Below are 22,500 nucleotides of genomic sequence, written 5' to 3'. Positions count from 1 at the left end.
TTTAACTCCATCGTGACGTTAGAGAACTCGTCTCATCGTCTGATGACCTACATTAACTTCTTTGTTTCTTTTGATTATTGTTATTATTGTCATCATCTTTCCAGTAATCAGGAAGTGACCATATCTGGACTGAGGAGGAGTGACGTCTCTGGTGTCGACCTGTCAATCACCTTGTAGCCCCGCCCTAAAGCATCCCCTGCTTTATGGTCTGTTTGACTCTAAATGACCATAATTTACTAAATGAACATCACGCTGTATTGAAGAAGACTAGAAACTAGAGATTGAGACCAACAACTAATGTTTACAATGTTTACTGAGGGAATACATCAAGAGAAGTAGAGTCATTTATATAGACTTCTATACAACCAGAGGAGTCGCCCCCTGGTGGTCAGGAGAGAGAATGCAGCTTTAACACATGAAGCATAGACTTCTATACAACCAGAGGAGTCACCCCCTGGTGGTCAGGAGAGAGAATGCAGCTTTAACACATGAAGCATAGACTTCTATACAACCAGAGGAGTCGCCCCCTGGTGGTCAGTAGAGAGAATGCAGCTTTAACACATGAAGCATAGACTTCTATACAACCAGAGGAGTCACCCCCTGGTGGTCAGGAGAGAGAATGCAGCTTTAACACATGAAGCATAGACTTCTATACAACCAGAGGAGTCGCCCCCTGGTGGTCAGGAGAGAGAATGCAGCTTTAACACATGAAGCATAGACTTCTATACAACCAGAGGAGTCACCCCCTGGTGGTCAGGAGAGAGAATGCAGCTTTAACACATGAAGCATAGACTTCTATACAACCAGAGGAGTCGCCCCCGGTGGTCAGTAGAGAGAATGCAGCTTTAACACATGAAGCATAGACTTCTATACAACCAGAGGAGTCGCCCCCTGGTGGTCAGGAGAGAGAATGCAGCTTTAACACATGAAGCCTAGACTTCTATACAACCAGAGGAGTCCCCCCCTGGTGGTCAGTAGAGAGAATGCAGCTTTACCACATGAAGCATAGACTTCTATACAACCAGAGGAGTCGCCCCCTGGTGGTCAGGAGAGAGAATGCAGCTTTAACACATGAAGCCTAGACTTCTATACAACCAGAGGAGTCCCCCCCTGGTGGTCAGTAGAGAGAATGCAGCTTTAACACATGAAGCATAGACTTCTATACAACCAGAGGAGTCCCCCCCTGGTGGTCAGGAGAGAGAATGCAGCTTTAACACATGAAGCATAGACTTCTATACAACCAGAGGAGTCGCCCCCTGGTGGTCAGGAGAGAGAATGCAGCTTTAACACGTGAAGCATAGACTTCTATACAACCAGAGGAGTCGCACCCTGGTGGTCAGGAGAGAGAATGCAGCTTTAACACGTGAAGCATAGACTTCTATACAACCAGAGGAGTCGCCCCCTGGTGGTCAGGAGAGAGAATGCAGCTTTAACACGTGAAGCATAGACTTCTATTCAACCAGAGGAGTCACCCCCTGGTGGTCAGGAGAGAGAATGCAGCTTTAACACGTGAAGCATAGACTTCTATACAACCAGAGGAGTCGCCCCCTGCAGCTTTAATAACACGTGAAGCATAGACTTCTATACAACCAGAGGAGTCGCCCCCTGGTGGTCAGTAGAGAGAATGCAGCTTTAACACATGAAGCATAGACTTCTATACAACCAGAGGAGTCGCCCCCTGGTGGTCAGGAGAGAGAATGCAGCTTTAACACATGAAGCATAGACTTCTATACAACCAGAGGAGTCCCCCCCTGGTGGTCAGTAGAGAGAATGCAGCTTTAACACATGAAGCATAGACTTCTATACAACCATGTGAACACGTGGACCAACGTACCTTCAGCTGGAGCACCATCTCCATCCGATATCGACACAGAGGACTGATGTCATTCAGGATCAGCGCCGTGATGATGTCGATGCCGTTTGATTCGTGGGTCACGATGCACGTCTGTAACACACACACACACACACACACACACACACACTGAGCGTCCATGTTCATGGGGAGTGCCGCTGCCTCTATACCTCCCTGTGATGTCTACCTGGTTCTCCTGGCAGGGACCCTGGCAGTACTCGGTGAGGGTCTCCAGGGTCTGAGTGATCAGGTGGACGTTGGACTCGTTGATGTAGAGACCCAGCAGGCCCAGGCCTCCGGTGGTGCTTCCACACATGATGTCCAGGAACTGAAGAGTCTCACACACCAAGTTGTAGTTGGTCTTATTGTTCTGGCAACGCAGGAAGTTCTGGAAGCACAAAGTGAAAAAGACTCTCTGTTCTGCTCCGACTTTATCTGCAAAGCCTTCATTTGTGTTTCGTTTTGAGTCGAGAGTATCGGCAATCCAAGTGCATTATGGGAGTTTACGTGGAGGATCTATTTTTTGTATCCGGTCTGTATTCACCTGCAGGTCGTGGTTGTGGTTCTCACAGAGCAGCTGGAGGAACCTCAGGATCGGCTTCATGATGGTCACAGCTGGTCCCATCTCCATCTCCACCTCCTTCTGCTCCGCCACCGGCTGGACCGGCACGGCGGGGGCGATGGTCTGGCCCTGGACCATCAACGGGAGACTTCCTGCTGAGGTCCAAATACACCAAAACAAGCCGAGCTGAGAGCGAGGCTCGAAACTAAAACCCAACTTCATTTTAAAAGTACTGTAATTTAAATTGATAATGAATAAAAATAATAATATTTATAATTATTGTATACAATTATTAGGTTTTATTCAAGAATAAACACCATTAGAAAAGATTAATAACAAAAGAAGTCCTAATATTTCCTAAAACAAAAGTTAACATATTTTAACAAAACTTGCAACTTTCTTTCTACTAAATAAGGTAAATTCTTTAAATATGACAATTATTTTTTATTATTATTTCTTTAAACAGTAGCCCTAATACGGCCTCGCAAACTTGCTAACATTTTATAGCCGATGATGAATAAAAGAACCCGTTAAAGAGAGAATAAACAACCCGATAAAGAGAGAATAAACAACCCGATAAAGAATAAAACAACCTGTTAAAGAGAGAATAAACAACCCGATAAAGAGAGAATAAACAACCCGATAAAGAGAGAATAAACAACCCGATAAAGAGAGAATAAACAACCCGATAAAGAGAGAATAAACAACCCGATAAAGAATAAAACAACCTGTTAAAGAGAGAATAAACAACCCGATAAAGAGAGAATAAACAACCCGATAAAGAGAGAATAAACAACCCGATAAAGAGAGAATAAACAACCCGATAAAGAGAGAACAAAAGGAGATCATAAACCGGGCTCACCGGTCTCCAGATCCTTCTCGTTGGCCTTGTGCGTCATCTCTCCGACGTTAACCGACACGGTGGCTTTGATGTCCGTCTGAGCTTCCTTCATGCGGTCGTGAAGAACCTTGAAGAACTTCTCCGACTTGTTGTCGCCCATCATCAGCTTGTAGAAGGAGTTCTGCAGGAGAACGTTGACACAGCGGGTTAAGGGACGGCTTCTCTCAGGTGACCCACCTGTATCTCTGTGTTCCTGCCCCTCAGGACACAGATCTCTGAGGTCGTGACCCACCTGTATCTCTGTGTTCCTGCCCCCCAGGACACAGATCTCTGAGGTCGTGACCCACCTGTATCTCTGTGTTCCTGCCCCTCAGGACACAGATCTCTGAGGTCGTGACCCACCTGTATCTCTGTGTTCCTGCCCCCCAGGACACAGATCTCTGAGGTCGTGACCCACCTGTATCTCTGTGTTCCTGCCCCCCAGGACACAGATCTCTGAGGTCGTGACCCACCTGTATCTCTGTGTTCCTGCCCCCCAGGACACAGATCTCTGAGGTCGTGACCCACCTGTATCTCTGTGTTCCTGCCCCCCAGGACACAGATCTCTGAGGTCGTGACCCACCTGTATCTCTGTGTTCCTGCCCCTCAGGACACAGATCTCTGAGGTCGTGACCCACCTGTATCTCGGTGTTCCTGCCCCCCAGGACACAGATCTCTGAGGTCGTGACCCACCTGTATCTCGGTGTTCCCTCCCTCCAGCAGGCAGATGGCCAGCTGGATGCTCTCCTGGAAGATCTTGTCGTTCTTGGAGCTCATCACCAGATCGGTGAACAGCTTGGTTCCTCCTTCTCTGTCCAGGCGACACTGAACTGCAGCCACCGCCGCCCAGTCACGCTCCTGCTCCACACCTGGCCACACATAATACATTTAATATATTTAAGTATATATAACATACATTTGTATATGTAATATATCTGTATACATCATAACAAATTTAAACAATTTAAATGTTAAAGATCTAGAAACTTTACAATTTTACAATTTGAAGATTTCAACATTTTAAAATCTAAAAACTTACAAATTAAAAAATCTAAAAAAGTGACTTGACAAAATCTTGAATGATTACAATTTAAAAATTTAGAAATCTGAAAATCTTAAAATTAAAAAATTTGACAATACATTTTTGTTTACAAATCTACACATTTATAAATTTACAAATTTGGAAATGTACACATTTACAAATAAAAATCACATTAAAAAACATGAATAAACAAATCTGATGTAATAGTAATTGCTCTCTGATGAGTAAAAAACCATTAAAGTGCCGTACCGGAGGCACCGAGCTCCGCCAGGTCGTTCTTGGGGCTGTTCTTCTTGTTGGGGAACAGGTAGTTCTGCAGGAGAACTTTCCGCAGGGAGATTCCCTGAAACAACAGGACAGCGGGTCACTTCCCATCTCCATCAAACCACCGTCTCAAGCTCCTGTGTGATGTCACGAATTATTACACCAAAAATACGGGCCTATTAAATTGTCTGGTTCCATATGCATCCTACGCCTGGGGGAGTTAGAGAGGTAAACACAGTCTTCAGGTACCAGATGATGTACCTCTAAAGAAACCTTTCTTTAGAGGTACATCATTTTAAATAATCCACCTGTCACTCATTGTTTGTCAGCGAGCAGCTGTGAAATCTAACGGCAGCCATTTTGGTTAATTACGGTCATGTTGGTCGTTTTGGAGGAGGAGCCTCTGGAGGGAGGAGGAGCCTCTGGAGGGAGGAGCTTGTAGAGGCTTGGAGTTTCTCAATGTTCCAGAATTACAAGTTATAAAATGCAGCTTTTTCTTTTTAAAGAAGGTGTTGACTAAAATGATTACATATAGAAAAATATTTACGAACGCATTAAAATGTGATTAAAAAAGGTAAAAGACCATTTTCCTGGCCTCAGAGGAGGGGGTCCGGACCAGGAGCGGTCAATGGGGGGTTAGGAATCAGAATAATTAGTTAACTGACCTTCTCGTCAAAGTCCAGAGTCCGGATCAGCATCTCCTGCAGAGTTCTCAGGACTTTGATACATAACTTCTCCTCCGCACTCATCAGTGCGTTGGTGTGCTGGATCAGCCTGCACACACAAACATAACCTCCCATCATCGCTCAGGCCGCGGTGGATGTCTCTGAGGACCTGGTCCTGGACCTACTTGGAGATGAAGCCTCCGGACTCGCAGCGCTGCCGGGCGTCCGTTCCCTCCAGAAACAGCAGCTCCGGCTGGTGGAGGACGTCCACCAACACGGAGAGCTCAGCGTTCACCAGTGGCTTCAGACGCTCCTCCAGAGTGTTGATGATGTCCTGAGACACACACACACACACACACACACACACACACACACACACACACACACACAACTTTGATTTGTGTAATATATAAATATTACTGCCATGGTAAATATTAAATGTTATATTAAAACTAAAATCTATCAGCAAGTCATTTATTTAAATACATTTACTCAACTTTAAGGTTGTTTCTATGATTAAATATTTGATCAGATTTCTTTAGAATTTGTAATAATTTCTGTTGAATTTTCTCAGTTTTCCAAGTTTGTGGAATATTTGTGTCTATATATATAAATATATATATATATATGTGTTATTTATTTTTTCTTCTGTATGTTGATGTTATTTGTCTTTAAAAGTATTGTTTTAACCTCAATGAGGATTTCCTGGTTGAACACAAATAAACATTGAAATGGTGCATATTTGCATATTTATTGTATTTTATACTCATTCCATACTATTCAGGCTTGGATACCTCCGGCCCGTAACTTCCATCAGTGGAAATGCTTCTGCATACTTATTCCGTGAGGTGTGTGTGTACCTGCAGCTTCTCGATGATGTTCTTGTAGTCCCAGGGGTTGCTGGCGGCGACGGGCCTGGAGGAACGCAACGAGGACTTGTAGTTGGGGTTGGAGCGCGATAGCGAGTTGAGAGCAGAGCTGGACAGCATGATGCTGATCTGAGCCTCCAGGTCCAGAGGGATGGCGATGGAGCGGCTCTTGGCTGGAGAGGGAGACGAGAACAGAACTATCACAGATAGAACAGGGAGACCCCTAGTGGCTGAGCAGAGCTACTGCAGGAGAACGTGGACACTTTGGTTGATCAGAACATTTTTCATATTAAATGTTTTTAAAAACACATGAACATGAATCCAACATAGTGTTGCAAATGGATAAATGGAGGCAGAAGATGTTACATTTCAGTAAATAAATAAATATATTTAAAAATAAAAAAGTCTGTCTGAATAGCTTGGATCATGATTATCATGCAGTTGACAGTGTTGATGTTGGTGTGTTTATAGACATTGTTGATATCGTTGTTGATGTGTTTATAAACAGATATTGTTGATATTGTTATGTGTGTGTGTGTTTATAAACATTGTTGGTATTGTTGTTGGGGTCTTTATAAACAGTGTTGGTATTGTTGTTGGTGTCTTTATAAACATTGTTGGTATTGTTGTTGGTGTGTTTATAAACAGGCAGTAGCACGGCCGCCCTGCTCACTTCACCTCATACATGCACATGAAAACATGAATATATGAACATGAGTATTATTTGAATAGCTTAGTATTGAATGCACAATAACAGGGTTTATACATGTTACTGGGCACAGTTTAATATAAAACACTGTGTTATACTATATATCTCTCTATATATAGAGAGATATATATAGTAGGGGGTCCCTGCTCCATCTCCCTATCAGTTTGGGGGTCCTTGGCCTGAGCAACATTGAAGACCCCTAAGTTAATCTATGTTGGAGGAAGAAGTATTCAGATCTTCAAGTAAAAGCGGAAACACTTAAACACTGAAGCTAATGGTTCCTCTGCACGTTACCGGTCATAGCGAGGGTCTTGATGCAGTTCTCCACCTGTCCTCGATGCTGCAGCTGCAGCCAGGGACAGTCCAGCAGCCGCACCGACGACTGCAGCAGCTGAGTCATGATGGTGTGATGAGTCTGAGGAACACAAGCGTGGGAATCTGAAGCAACCGATTCTGGGTTTGACCACAGCCGATAGAGAGGGACATAGTTCTATGAGGTTGAATTCAACTTTATTAAACACGACTTATTAAAGATTGTTCATGAAGTAGAATCAGGTCTCAATGAATTAATGACAGCAAATTATGCAGCATTAGTGGAAAGTACCGATGTCCTTGGTTTGTATTTTGCTACATTCATATACACACGTATGAATGCTGGAAATAAAGCAGACATTTTGTGTTTGAAGAACCTGAAGCCTGAACCTCTGCTGTGGCGTTGTGTCACCACTGGGCGGCGCAGCGCTCACCTGCAGAGAGGTGCTGTTTTCAGAGAACGGGGAGCTGAAGAAGGCGATGATGGTGTCGAAGACCACGTTGATGATGTATTTCTCCAGGATTGGATCAGAGAGACGTTTGTCACGCTTGTTACAAACCTGCCAAGGAAACACAAGAAATCATAGAAAGGCATCAACAGCTGCACATATTCATATTCCAGCTCTTCTCCAGTGGAGAACGCGTGATGAAGTGCCCTCTGAGAGGCCCTTCCAGTGGACTACGTTCTACAAGCTGCTGTCCCTCACTAAGCCTGAGCCCACCACAGGACAGCAGAGACCCCGATGAAGTAAGACGTGAAATGTAACACAACCCCGGTATCTACTAAGTCCTGAGGACTCGACACATAACCCGATATCTACTGAGTCCTGAGGACTCGACACATAACCCGGTATCTACTGAGTCCTGAGGACTCGACACATAACCCTGGTATCTACTGAGTCCTGTGGACTCGACACATAACCCCGGTATCTACTGAGTCCTAAGGACTCGACACATAACCCCGGTATCTACTGAGTCCTGTGGACTCGACACATAACCCGGTATCTACTGAGTCCTGTGGACTCGACACATAACCCCGGTATCTACTGAGTCCTGTGGACTCGACACATAACCCCGGTATCTACTGAGTCCTGTGGACTCGACACATAACCCGGTATCTACTGAGTCCTGTGGACTCGACACATAACCCCGGTATCTACTGAGTCCTAAGGACTCGACACATAACCCCGGTATCTACTGAGTCCTAAGGACTCGACACATAACCCCGGTATCTACTGAGTCCTAAGGACTCGACACATAACCCCGGTATCTACTGAGTCCTGAGGACTCGACACATAACCCCGGTATCTACTGAGTCCTGAGGACTCGACACATAACCCCGGTATCTACTGAGTCCTGAGGACTCGACACATAACCCCGGTATCTACTGAGTCCTAAGGACTCGACACATAACCCCGGTATCTACTGAGTCCTAAGGACTCGACACATAACCCCGGTATCTACTGAGTCCTGAGGACTCGACACATAACCCCGGTATCTACTGAGTCCTGTGGACTCGACACATAACCCCGGTATCTACTGAGTCCTGAGGACTCGACACATAACCCCGGTATCTACTGAGTCCTAAGGACTCGACACATAACCCCGGTATCTACTGAGTCCTAAGGACTCGACACATAACCCCGGTATCTACTGAGTCCTGAGGACTCGACACATAACCCCGGTATCTACTGAGTCCTGAGGACTCGACACATAACCCCGGTATCTACTGAGTCCTGTGGACTCGACACATAACCCCGGTATCTACTGAGTCCTAAGGACTCGACACATAACCCAGGTATCTACTGAGTCCTAAGGACTCGACACATAACCCCGGTATCTACTGAGTCCTAAGGACTCGACACATAACCCCGGTATCTACTGAGTCCTAAGGACTCGACACATAACCCCGGTATCTACTGAGTCCTGAGGACTCGACACATAACCCCGGTATCTACTGAGTCCTGTGGACTCGACACATAACCCCGGTATCTACTGAGTCCTGAGGACTTGACACATAACCCTGGTATCTACTGAGTCCTGAGGACTCAACACATAACCCCGGTATCTACTGAGTCCTAAGGACTCGACACATAACCCCGGTATCTACTGAGTCCTGAGGACTCGACACATAACCCCGGTATCTACTGAGTCCTGAGGACTCAACACATAACCCCGGTATGTACTGAGTCCTGAGGACTCGACACATAACCCCGGTATGTACTGAGTCCTGAGGACTCGACACATAACCCCGGTATCTACTGAGTCCTGTGGACTCGACACATAACCCCGGTATCTACTGAGTCCTGAGGACTCGACACATAACCCTGGTATCTACTGAGTCCTGAGGACTCGACACATAACCCCGGTATCTACTGAGTCCTGAGGACTCGACACATAACCCGGTATCTACTGAGTCCTGTGGACTCGACACATAACCCTGGTATCTACTGAGTCCTGAGGACTCAACACATAACCCCGGTATGTACTGAGTCCTGAGGACTCGACACATAACCCTGGTATCTACTGAGTCCTAAGGACTCGACACATAACCCCGGTATCTACTGAGTCCTGAGGACTCGACACATAACCCCGGTATCTACTGAGTCCTGTGGACTCGACACATAACCCCGGTATCTACTGAGTCCTAAGGACTTGACACATAACCCCGGTATCTACTGAGTCCTGTGGACTTGACACATAACCCCGGTATCTACTGAGTCCTGAGGACTCGACACATAACCCCGGTATCTACTGAGTCCTAAGGACTCGACACATAACCCCGGTATCTACTGAGTTCTAAGGACTCGACACATAACCCCGGTATCTACTTAGTCCTAAGGACTCGACGCATAACCCCGGTATCTACTGAGTCCTGAGGACTCGACACATAACCCCGGTATCTACTGAGTCCTAAGGACTCGACACATAACCCCGGTATCTACTGAGTCCTAAGGACTCGACACATAACCCCGGTATCTACTGAGTCCTAAGGACTCGACACATAACCCCGGTATCTACTGAGTCCTAAGGACTATAACCCCGGTATCTACTGAGTCCTGAGGACTCGACACATAACCCGGTATCTACTGAGTCCTGAGGACTCAACACATAACCCCGGTATGTACTGAGTCCTGAGGACTCGACATATAACCCCGGTATGTACTGAGTCCTGAGGACTCGACATATAACCCCGGTATGTACTGAGTCCTGAGGACTCGACATATAACCCCGGTATGTACTGAGTCCTGAGGACTCGACATATAACCCCGGTATGTACTGAGTCCTGAGGACTCGACATATAACCCCGGTATCTACTAAGTCCTGAGGACTCGACATATAACCCCGGTATGTACTGAGTCCTGAGGACTCGACATATAACCCCGGTATGTACTGAGTCCTGAGGACTCGACACATAACCCCGGTATCTACTGAGTCCTGAGGACTCAACACATAACCCCGGTATCTACTGAGTCCTGTGGACTCGACACATAACCCGGTATCTACTGAGTCCTGTGGACTCGACACATAACCCTGGTATCTACTGAGTCCTAAGGACTCGACACATAACCCCGGTATCTACTGAGTCCTGTGGACTCGACACATAACCCCGGTATCTACTGAGTCCTAAGGACTATAACCCCGGTATCTACTGAGTCCTGTGGACTCGACACATAACCCTGGTATCTACTGAGTCCTAAGGACTCGACACATAACCCCGGTATCTACTGAGTCCTGAGGACTATAACCCCAGTATCTACTGAGTCCTAAGGACTCGACACATAACCCCGGTATCTACTGAGTCCTGAGGACTAGACACATAACCCCGGTATCTACTGAGTCCTGAGGACTCGACACATAACCCCGGTATCTACTGAGTCCTGTGGACTCGACACATAACCCCGGTATCTACTGAGTCCTAAGGACTCGACACATAACCCCGGTATCTACTGAGTCCTGAGGACTATAACCCCGGTATCTACTGAGTCCTGAGGACTATAACCCCGGTATCTACTGAGTCCTGAGGACTCGACACATAACCCCGGTATCTACTGAGTCCTGTGGACTCGACACATAACCCCGGTATCTACTGAGTCCTAAGGACTCGACACATAACCCCGGTATCTACTGAGTCCTGAGGACTATAACCCCAGTATCTACTGAGTCCTAAGGACTCGACACATAACCCCGGTATCTACTGAGTCCTGAGGACTAGACACATAACCCCGGTATCTACTGAGTCCTGAGGACTCGACACATAACCCCGGTATCTACTGAGTCCTGAGGACTCGACACATAACCCGGTATCTACTGAGTCCTGAGGACTCGACACATAACCCCGGTATCTACTGAGTCCTGAGGACTCGACACATAACCCCAGTCCCCAGCACGTTACCCGGGCCATGTCCACGGTGAAGTCCTCAAACAGATTCCAGATGTGATTCGATGTGTAGATTTCCTTCATCTCCACCTCGGTGTCCACGTAGCAGTGATTAACAAAGTTCACGTAGGCCACCTTCACCTGGAGCCAGAGAGACAGGTAGAGAGAGAGACAGGTAGAGAGGGAGACAGGTAGAGAGGGCGAGAGGTAGAGAGAGAGACAGGTAGAGAGGGCGAGAGGTAGAGAGAGAGACAGGTAGAGAGAGTGACACGTAGAGAGAGAGACAAGTAGAGAGGGAGACATGTAGAGAGAGAGACAGGTAGAGAGATTTATGACATGTACTTGTGTACTAGTACCTCCGTGATGCAGTCCTCATGCAGTACAAAGTACTAGTATGTATGACATGTACTTGTGTACTAGTACCTCTGTGATGCAGTCCTCATGCAGTACAAAGTACTAGTATGTATGACATGTACTTGTGTACTAGTACCTCCGTGATGCAGTCCTCATGCAGTACTAGTATGTATGACATGTACTTGTGTACTAGTACCTCTGTGATGCAGTCCTCATGCAGTACAAAGTACTAGTATGTATGACATGTACTTGTGTACTAGTACCTCCGTGATGCAGTCCTCATGCAGTACTAGTATGTATGACATGTACTTGTGTACTAGTACCTCTGTGATGCAGTCCTCATGCAGTACAAAGTACTAGTATGTATGACATGTACTTGTGTACTAGTACCTCCGTGATGCAGTCCTAATGCAGTACTAGTATGTATGACATGTACTTGTGTACTTGTACCTCTGTGATGCAGTCCTCATGCAGTACTAGTATGTATGACATGTACTTGTGTACTAGTACCTCCGTGATGCAGTCCTAATGCAGTACTAGTATGTATGACATGTACTTGTGTACTTGTACCTCTGTGATGCAGTCCTCATGCAGTACAAAGTACTAGTATGTATGACATGTACTAGTACCTCTGTGATGCAGTCCTCATGCAGTACACAGTACTAGTATGTATGACATGTACTTGTGTACTTGTACCTCTGTGATGCAGTCCTCATACAGTACTAGTATGTATGACATGTACTTGTCTACTAGTACCTCTGTGATGCAGTCCTCATGCAGTACACAGTACTAGTATGTATGACATGTACTTGTGTACTAGTACCTCTGTGATGCAGTCCTCATGCAGTACAAAGTACTAGTATGTATGACATGTACTTGTGTACTAGTACCTCTGTGATGCAGTCCTCATGCAGTACAAAGTACTAGTATGTATGACATGTACTTGTGTACTTGTACCTCTGTGATGCAGTCCTCATGCAGTACAAAGTACTAGTATGTATGACATGTACTTGTGTACTTGTACCTCTGTGATGCAGTCCTCATGCAGTACACAGTACTAGTATGTATGACATGTACTTGTGTACTAGTACCTCTGTGATGCAGTCCTCATGCAGTACACAGTACTAGTATGTATGACATGTACTTGTGTACTAGTACCTCTGTGATGCAGTCCTCATGCAGTACAAAGTACTAGTATGTATGACATGTACTTGTGTACTAGTACCTCTGTGATGCAGTCCTCATGCAGTACACAGTACTAGTATGTATGACATGTACTTGTGTACTAGTACCTCTGTGATGCAGTCCTCATGCAGTACTAGTATGTATGACATGTACTTGTGTACTAGTACCTCTGTGATGCAGTCCTCATGCAGTACTAGTATGTATGACATGTACTTGTGTACTAGTACCTCTGTGATGCAGTCCTCATGCAGTACTAGTATGTATGACATGTACTTGTGTACTAGTACCTCTGTGATGCAGTCCTCATGCAGTACTAGTATGTATGACATGTACTTGTGTACTAGTACCTCTGTGATGCAGTCCTCATGCAGTACTAGTATGTATGACATGTACTTGTGTACTAGTACCTCTGTGATGCAGTCCTCATGCGTCACCACCCTCACGACGTCCTCTAGAGGCAGCAGAGATGTACACTTGATCTCCGTGTACACGTTTTTGCCCTCAGCGCAGGCTGCCAGGAGCTCCACCAGAGAGATGTGATACCTGCAGGAAGATGGACCACTTCCAAAGTTATGATCAATATGTGCATGTACATGTACTATACTACTGTAATGTAACATGTTTTGATACTTTCTACTTCTTCTCCACTACTTCTATTGTACTGTGTACTGTACTACATCTCAGAGGTACATATAGTACTTGTACTGTTCTACACCTCAGAGGTACATATAGTACTTGTTACTGTTCTACATCTCAGAGGTACATGTAGTACTTGTACTGTTCTACACCTCAGAGGTACATATAGTACTTGTACTGTTCTACATCTCAGAGGTACATATAGTACTTGTACTGTTCTACATCTCAGAGGTACATGTAGTACTTGTACTGTTCTACATCTCAGAGGTACATGTAGTACTTGTACTGTACTCCTTCCTGTTCAGGTAAATGTAACGTATAACAATCCTACTCCTTCATCTGAATGAACTCTTTAAAAACCTTTTGTTCTCTTCAGAGAGTCGAGGTTCTCCGAGGAACGTGACGCTGCTATGGAACGTGATGCAATAACGTAGATGAAACTAAAGGAGTCAACATGGAACATCCGATGCTCTGGTTCTCCTGCACGGTACCTGAGCGGGCTGCTCTCGCCCACCCCCTCCCTGCTCTCGGCCATCAGCTGCAGCATGACGTTGAAGGACGCCTTGTCGTTGTAGAAGACCACCACGTCCTCGCCGGCGTTGGTGAGCTGCAGAGAGACGACGGCGTTACACTGAAGCCGTCTACGTGATGAAGATGATAACGATGATGAAGATGACGCGTCCTCGTCCTCACCTCGGTCATGATCATGTCCTGGCACTTCTTCACGTACTTGCCCTCGGCCTTGATGATGGTGTGCAGGAAGTAGAGGTACTGCACGTGGCGGCCGTGCGTGGCCAGGCAGTGGATGAAGTGCTGCAGGACGCTCTCGGAGATCTCGCTGCACAGCTGGTAGTTGTTGCAGAAGATGTGCTGCACAGTCTCCGCCTCCAGCAGCTGCAGGCGCACATTTCATGAGTATGTCCTCAGTTATTCAGTTCTTTTCTTATTAAAATACACATGACACTTATGATATACACCTTAAGTACTGCTATCTTACCATATTCAGCTGTTATGGACGTGTTTATTGTTTTGATCATATCTTTATTTTTATTTTTAGTGTTTTATTCTATATGAATATATGTATATGTATGTTTTATTCTAGAGTCCTAAAAAGTAGGATGGGAGCAAGAGCCTTCAGTTATCAAGCTCCTCTTTTATGGAACCAGCTTCCACTTTCAGTCCTGGAGTCAGACACAGTCACCACATTCAAGAATAGACTTAAGACTTTCCTCTTTAATAGTGCTTATAGTTAGGGCTGAATCAGGTCTGCCCTGGTCCAGCCCCTTGATATGCTGCTATAGGCTTATAGGCTGCTGGGGGATGTTTTAGGATACACTGAGCACCTATCTCCTCTTCTATATAGTGCTCATAGTTAGGGCTGAATCAGGTTTGCCCTGGTCCAGCCCCTAGATATGCTGCTATAGGCTTATAGGCTGCTGGGGGATGTTTTAGGATACACTGAGCACCTATCTCCTCTTCTATATAGTGCTCATAGTTAGGGCTGAATCAGGTTTGCCCTGGTCCAGCCCCTCATAGGATCCATTGTCCAAATGTCAACAACAGGGTTTTCTTGGCAATTATTTGCATTATTCTTCCATGTTTTATATTTGTTTTATTGTCTGTAAGCAGTCAGAAAGTGGTTCATATTGTTTGTTTTGTCAAAGTCCATATAAGACAGAAAATCATTTGCCTTTTTTTCTTGATAAATGACGAGTTATTAAAACTGCTGTAGATTAATTTTCAAACCTGTAAACCATTAACGGACTCATAATCAAGAGATTAAAGTTACATACCATAATCTTTTCAGAAAGCATACTTTACATCTCAAATTGGTTCGGCTCGTCTAAATAAAAGTACAAACACTTAAAAACGGACTAAAATGATTAACTGAACCAAAATAATAACAAGTGGATCTTCTGCTGATTGACGGATGACTTTTAAAGGCATCGTACCCCCGGGTTGAGGAAGAGGCTGAGGTTCTTGTGCAGCAGTGTCTGGTTCTCCTGGTTCCCTGTGCAGAACTTCTGCAGGAACAGATGAGTGTACCTGATGATCTCCTGCATCTTCATGTCGTTCTGCAGACAAACAGAGGACGAGGGGGTTCATCTTCAGAGGACAACGGTCATACTTACTTTAGCCGAGCGATACTGGCCACGTTAGTCAGCCACGGCTCAGTGATTCAATTAAGAAGCTTTTATTGTGGCGGGATCCAGTCTTACCAGGTCGTAGGACACCTGCAGTAGGTCCAGCATGACCTTATGCGCTCCCATGTTCTTCAACAGCCTCTGCTGCTTCTTCCAAACACCACTGCTGCACATCTTATTCAGCCTCTCTAGGATCTACACAGACAAGAGGGCGTGGCCAGAGGGAGGCGAGGCCCAATCACAAGAGACACAATTAGAAGAGACTTGTTTATATGTTTGCTGTTTCATTTTCTGTTATTTACTTCATTGTTATTTGTTATTTACTTCATTTTCTGTTATTTACTTCACATTGATCTTCCCTAGTCGCTAACAAAAGTACAATATATTCTCAAATTAAGAGTGTCTGACATATTATTTATGGGTTTGACACGATAACAAATAAAAAAGAATAAAAGGTGCTGGAAATTACATTTCAGTTTAGTCAAAGCAAATATGTCTAAGTCGACTGCAATGCTCTGTGAAATGTACAGTATGCCGCTTTATTATTCTCTTGAAGCTGTTAAAGTACAATCCCCAAACATACTTCTCCGTATCTTCATGTGAATTACTAAAGATTACTTTTGTGGGGTTCCCCAAGGCTCCGTGTTCGGCCCCCTTTTGTTTATTTTTTATTTTTTTTTATTTTTTTTTGTCCAGTTTCCAAAATGTTAAAATAATGTTAAAAATCTTTACATTTTTTTCGTTTGGCTGTAAACATCATAAATGCTACCTCTACCTGAATTGAAATGAGACCACATTTATAATATTTGGCAAATGCATGACACATTAAAAAGAGAAAGTGATGCGAAATCTAAATTAAGATCTAAATTATTTAAAGCAACTACTATTTTAACATATCTGTTTAAAGATGAGGATTTCCAAAATCTGGTTTCATTATACACATTTTAATTTTCACTGACATTTCTGTAAGTTCTGAGTGGAGGACATGCTGATTACATCTTCATACAACAATGAGCGATAAAAACTGTGCAGGAGCTTGAAAGGAATTTTAAAATAAGATACCAAACAAATATGAAATGTATGATCACATTTTGGCTTTTAGAATAGTATCAATATAAGAAAATTAGTAACTTATAAATAGGTGATGTGGCAAGATGGAAACGATTAAAGCCAAAAGCTATTGGACGAAAGAAGAGGCAAACTAACGATTTGATTGGCTGAACTTTGGGATTTGATCCAAAATGAGTGGGTTTCTGTTTATTTCTGCCAGTGCAGTCGCGTGTAGATGATTAGATGTCCATGGTGTGTACGTGTTGTGTACACATGGCTTTTCATCCTTTTGTTTTCCACTGAGACATTTGGCTAATGCTGTGAGGATGAAGAGACAAATCATTCTGAGCAGTGAAAGACACCATTTCTGAAGAGACAGGACCACCACATGAACAACTTCAGAGCTCACAGCCCCGCCCACATTGATTGATTGACAGGCGATCTGTTGGACATGCACCACAGAAACACCCCGATGCAGAAGGAACAACAAAAAAGACAAAAAAAGACCACCTGGAGGAAGGCAGGTGCACGAATGCTCTCACCTCTTTGACCTTCTGGTAGTTCTCGTTGCCCTTCTCCTGCTTCTCCTTCTTGGGCGTTGCATCCTCTGATGCCCCCTGCAGGATGCAGAGGGTAAGACAGCATAGGCAGTTCTCTCTGGGTGCGCTACTAAATTACACACACTTGAATCAAAGGTAGAGTATATGTGTTACGATTCTAAACACACATATATACGCGATGGAGCATTCTGGGCCACGCAGACGTGGACAGGAAGTCATGCGGATCCTTTATAGCTACGTATGTAGACACAGAGAGTTATTTGACCATAATTATAATCAAATAAATCTGAAGTTACAAATAAACTACACAGTCGGAGACGCCATCTAATTTTAAATATCTATAACGCAGAGTGTTCATATTAAGAAACGGCTCCTTCTTGGCATTTAGTTGGTTAGTGAGGAACTTGTTGAACTTAAGTCTTCATCGTCCTTCTGCATTTGACTGGACCTCTGAGTCGCTGCCCGTGTTTACATTGTAGCCAACAATTCAAATAGGTCTTGAAAAACCATCAACCAATGAGATCTCTGCAGGCGGCTGAGAGACTTTCCTGCGTGGCGAGATGTTCATATCAACAGATGCACAAGATGTTTGCTATTGTGCAGGCTGTTGTTACAGAAACAACAATGTCCACTCTAACCAGGACAAGATGCATTTCAGAAGGAGCGCTTCATATCTACACATGACCAGGGCCCTATTTCTCGTACGTGGCTCAACTAAGTCCATCAAATGTCCTATTAGCCAGCTTAAATTAACAAGATGATTGACATCAGCCTATCCCGGTTTCTCAAAGGCTGACCCGCCCTCAAACCATCTCGTTAATTCGAGCCAGACGTCAGTTCACAGGATCGTTGCGCGTGCCCGTCTGACTTCAAAAGGGGGAAGCATCGATCACAGAAAACATGATTTATTAACAGCACAAAGGCAAATTAACTCAAAGGAAGAGACTCTTTGTTCTCCGCTGAGGAGCAGGAGGTGATTATGAACAAAGACCATAATCATGGCAAAATCTAATCAATTCATTGACTTCACTCGTGCTCGAGAGGGGGCGTGGCTTATCTCCATGGAAACATTTATAACTTCCACGATCCACCATGGAACAAATAACCACTATTTCTGCTTTATACTTGTTGTGGACATCCTACAAATGTCTGAACATCTAAAGCCCTCGTGTTGGGTTCATAACATTAATATCATATATATATATATATATATATATATATATATATATATATATATATATTTATACATAACATCACCCGTAGGCTCACACAGCTCGGTGACTTTCATCGACTACGTCTGGATAAGTGGATGAACATCTTCTTTATTCACATCCATTCGTCTGCTCTCAGCATCAGTGTTGGGAAAATGTATCGGCTCATTTGAAGAGCCTCATTCTTTAAATGTGCCTGCTGGCAGTCGGTGTAACGACATGCATCATCCAATGAGATCTAACATAACTATCTCAACTCTTTCAGAACAATAGATAATATATATGTGTATATACATTATGTGGAGATGAACATATAGAACTTCTATTGCATTTACTCGGACATGGCCAGAGAACGCAATGAACACATCAATGAGTTCCACCAAAACCACAATGTTCTGCATCGCCGACACTGTAGAACAATGTACCACAATGTAGAACAATGTACCACAATGTACCACCATGTACAACAATGTACCACAATGTAAAACAATGTACCACGATGTACCACGATGTACCACAATGTACAACGATGTACAACGATGTACCACGATGTACCACGATGTACCACAATGTACCACAATGTACAACAATGTACCACAATGTACCACAATGTACAACAATGTACCACAATGTACCACAATGTACAACAATGTAAAACAATGTAAAACGATGTACAACGATGTACCACGATGTACCACAATGTACCACAATGTACAACAATGTACAACAATGTACCACAATGTACCATAATGTACAACAATGTACAACAATGTACCACAATGTACCACAATGTACCACAATGTACAACAATGTACAACAATGTACCACAATGTACCACAATGTACCACCATGTACAACAATGTACCACAATGTAAAACAATGTACCACGATGTACCACGATGTACCACAATGTACAACGATGTACAACAATGTACAACAATGTACCACAATGTACAACAATGTACCACCATGTACAACAATGTACCACAATGTAAAACAATGTACCACGATGTACCACAATGTACCACAATGTACAACAATGTACAACAATGTACCACAATGTACCACAATGTACAACAATGTACAACAATGTACCACAATGTACCACAATGTACAACAATGTACCACACTGTAGAACAATGTACCACACTGTACAACAATGTACCACAATGTACCACACTGTACAACAATGTACCACCATGTACAACAATGTACCACAATGCACCACACTGTACAACAATGTACCACACTGTAGAACAATGTACCACAATGTACAACAATGTACCACACACTGTAGAACAATGTACCACACTGTAAAACAATGTACAACAATGTACAACAATGTACCACAATGTACCACACTGTACCACAATGTACCACACTGTAGAACAATGTACCACACTGTACAACAATGTACCACACTGCACCACAATGTACCACACTGTAGAACAATGTACCACAATGTACCACACTGTACCACAATGTACAACAATGTACCACACTGCACCACAATGTACCACACTGTAGAACAATGTACCACAATGCACCACACTGTACAACAATGTACCACAATGTACCACACTGTACCACACTGTACAACAATGTACCACACTGCACCACAATGTACCACACTGTAGAACAATGTACCACACTGTACAACAATGTACCACACTGCACCACAATGTACCACACTGTAGAACAATGTACCACACTGTACAACAATGTACCACACTGCACCGCAATGTACCACACTGTAGAACAATGTACAACAATGTACCACAATGTACAACAATGTACCACACTGCACCGCAATGTACCACACTGTACAACAATGTACAACAATGTACCACAATGTACCACAATGTACAACAATGTACCACACTGTAGAACAATGTACCACAATGTAGAACAATGTACCACACTGTACAACAATGTACCACACTGTAGAACAATGTACCACACTGTACAACAATGTACCACAATGTACAACAATGTACCACACACTGTAGAACAATGTACCACACACTGTAGAACAATATACCACACTGTAGAACAATGTACCACACTGTAGAACAATGTACCACAATGTACAACAATGTACCACAATGTACCACAATGTACCACACTGTACAACAATGTACCACAATGTACAACAATGTACCACAATGCACCACACTGTACAACAATGTACCACAATGTACCACACTGTACCACAATGTACCACACTGTAGAACAATGTACCACACTGTACAACAATGTACCACACTGCACCACACTGTACAACAATGTACCACACTGTACCACACTGTACAACAATGTACCACACTGAACAACAATGTACCACACTGTAGAACAATGTACCACACTGTAGAACAATGTACCACACTGTAGAACACTGCACCACAATGTACCACAATGTACAAGGGAGCTCATTTTCTTCAGGGGGCGTGGCCAGATTTTCCATCTGGACTGTTCGTGGAGCAGGTTCACATGTTTGGATGCGTTGCTATGGTGATTTATCCAAACTTGCTTCGAGGAACTGAAACCCTGACTAACCACGTTAGCCAGGTGGAGGAATGGGTCCTCTTCACGGCGTCATGTCTCATTGCAGCACGGACTAAACAAACAATGACTTTCCTTCTCTTTTATTGGCACATGAAGGCAATATGCAGCCTCACCACTAGAGGCCGCTAGACCCTGCACACTGGACGTAAGACATTGTGCCCCTTGTTACAGAGAAGAAGAGGTAGTAAAGAGAGAGTTCAGGCGTGACATGCAACAACAACCCCCCAGAAACACCTGAACCCAGGACCTGAACCACCTGAGACCGGCAAGCCCCACACCAACGTTGAGGACAGTGAGTGGAAAAACCCGGATGCAAAGTTTCATGTGTGATATTCTGATTATCAATGAATAATATTAGTCTTCTACCAAGAAAATGGTTATTGTGCTGGTTTAAGTAGTGACTTTGAGTTAGTTGGTTTGTTAGTGGTTATACACTGTTATTAAAATGTTTTATACATAAATACATATACATACACATTTATGTATATATATATATGTTATATATGTATATATATATGTATATATACATATATCTATCTATATACATATATACATATATATACATATATCTATATATGTATATATATATAGATATATGTATATATACATATAGCACACCTGTTAGTTCTGACAGAAAATAAGACTTTGGGATTCAGACAATAACTTCTCTATGAACCTAAATATGTATATATATATATATATACATAAATATATATGTATATATACACATATATACAGTATATACATATATATACATATATATATGTATATATATACATATATATATACACATATATATATATACATATATATGTATATATATATATATATGTATATATATATATATATACATATATATACATATATATACATATATATATGTATATATATGTGTATATATATAGTATATATATATATATACATATATATACACATATATATATGTATATATATATATATGTATATATATATGTGTATATATATACATATATACACATATATACATATATGTATGTATATATGTGTATATATATATACATATATACACATATATACATATATGTATGTATATATGTGTATATATATATATACATATATACACATATATACATATATGTATGTATATATGTGTATATATATATATACATATATACACATATATACATATATGTGTATATATATACATATATGTGTATATATACATATATACACATATATGTATATATGTGTATATATATATACATATATACACATATATA

General features: G+C 43.0%; 1 protein-coding gene across 5 annotated transcripts in view; it reads right to left on the bottom strand.

Moving 5' to 3' along the window:
* The window catches only part of itpr3 (inositol 1,4,5-trisphosphate receptor, type 3), a 134,622-nt gene that overhangs the window by 24,800 nt on the left and 87,322 nt on the right, over positions 1–22,500 (bottom strand). For 3 of the 5 annotated variants that reach the window (XM_034536299.1, XM_034536298.1, XM_034536303.1), the window contains 18 exons: positions 17,448–17,522; positions 15,931–16,050; positions 15,664–15,786; positions 14,405–14,605; positions 14,203–14,318; positions 13,483–13,618; positions 11,552–11,677; positions 7,590–7,715; positions 7,138–7,258; positions 6,126–6,307; positions 5,451–5,599; positions 5,266–5,374; positions 4,586–4,679; positions 3,988–4,163; positions 3,277–3,436; positions 2,397–2,569; positions 2,040–2,240; positions 1,835–1,945 (listed from right to left, as the gene is read on the bottom strand). In XM_034536299.1, the coding sequence (XP_034392190.1) occupies positions 1,835–1,945; positions 2,040–2,240; positions 2,397–2,569; positions 3,277–3,436; positions 3,988–4,163; positions 4,586–4,679; positions 5,266–5,374; positions 5,451–5,599; positions 6,126–6,307; positions 7,138–7,258; positions 7,590–7,715; positions 11,552–11,677; positions 13,483–13,618; positions 14,203–14,318; positions 14,405–14,605; positions 15,664–15,786; positions 15,931–16,050; positions 17,448–17,522 (2,499 nt within the window). The remainder of the gene's footprint in view (positions 1–1,834; positions 1,946–2,039; positions 2,241–2,396; positions 2,570–3,276; positions 3,437–3,987; positions 4,164–4,585; positions 4,680–5,265; positions 5,375–5,450; positions 5,600–6,125; positions 6,308–7,137; positions 7,259–7,589; positions 7,716–11,551; positions 11,678–13,482; positions 13,619–14,202; positions 14,319–14,404; positions 14,606–15,663; positions 15,787–15,930; positions 16,051–17,447; positions 17,523–22,500) is intronic. The other 2 variants (XM_034536301.1, XM_034536302.1) reach the window with 2 other exon arrangements.

Source organism: Cyclopterus lumpus, chromosome 7 (assembly GCF_009769545.1).
Source record: "Cyclopterus lumpus isolate fCycLum1 chromosome 7, fCycLum1.pri, whole genome shotgun sequence".
Classification (NCBI taxonomy): Eukaryota; Metazoa; Chordata; class Actinopteri; order Perciformes; family Cyclopteridae; genus Cyclopterus; species Cyclopterus lumpus.
Note: the sequence above shows the minus strand (reverse complement) of the source record. Positions and strands in the feature narration are given on the sequence as shown.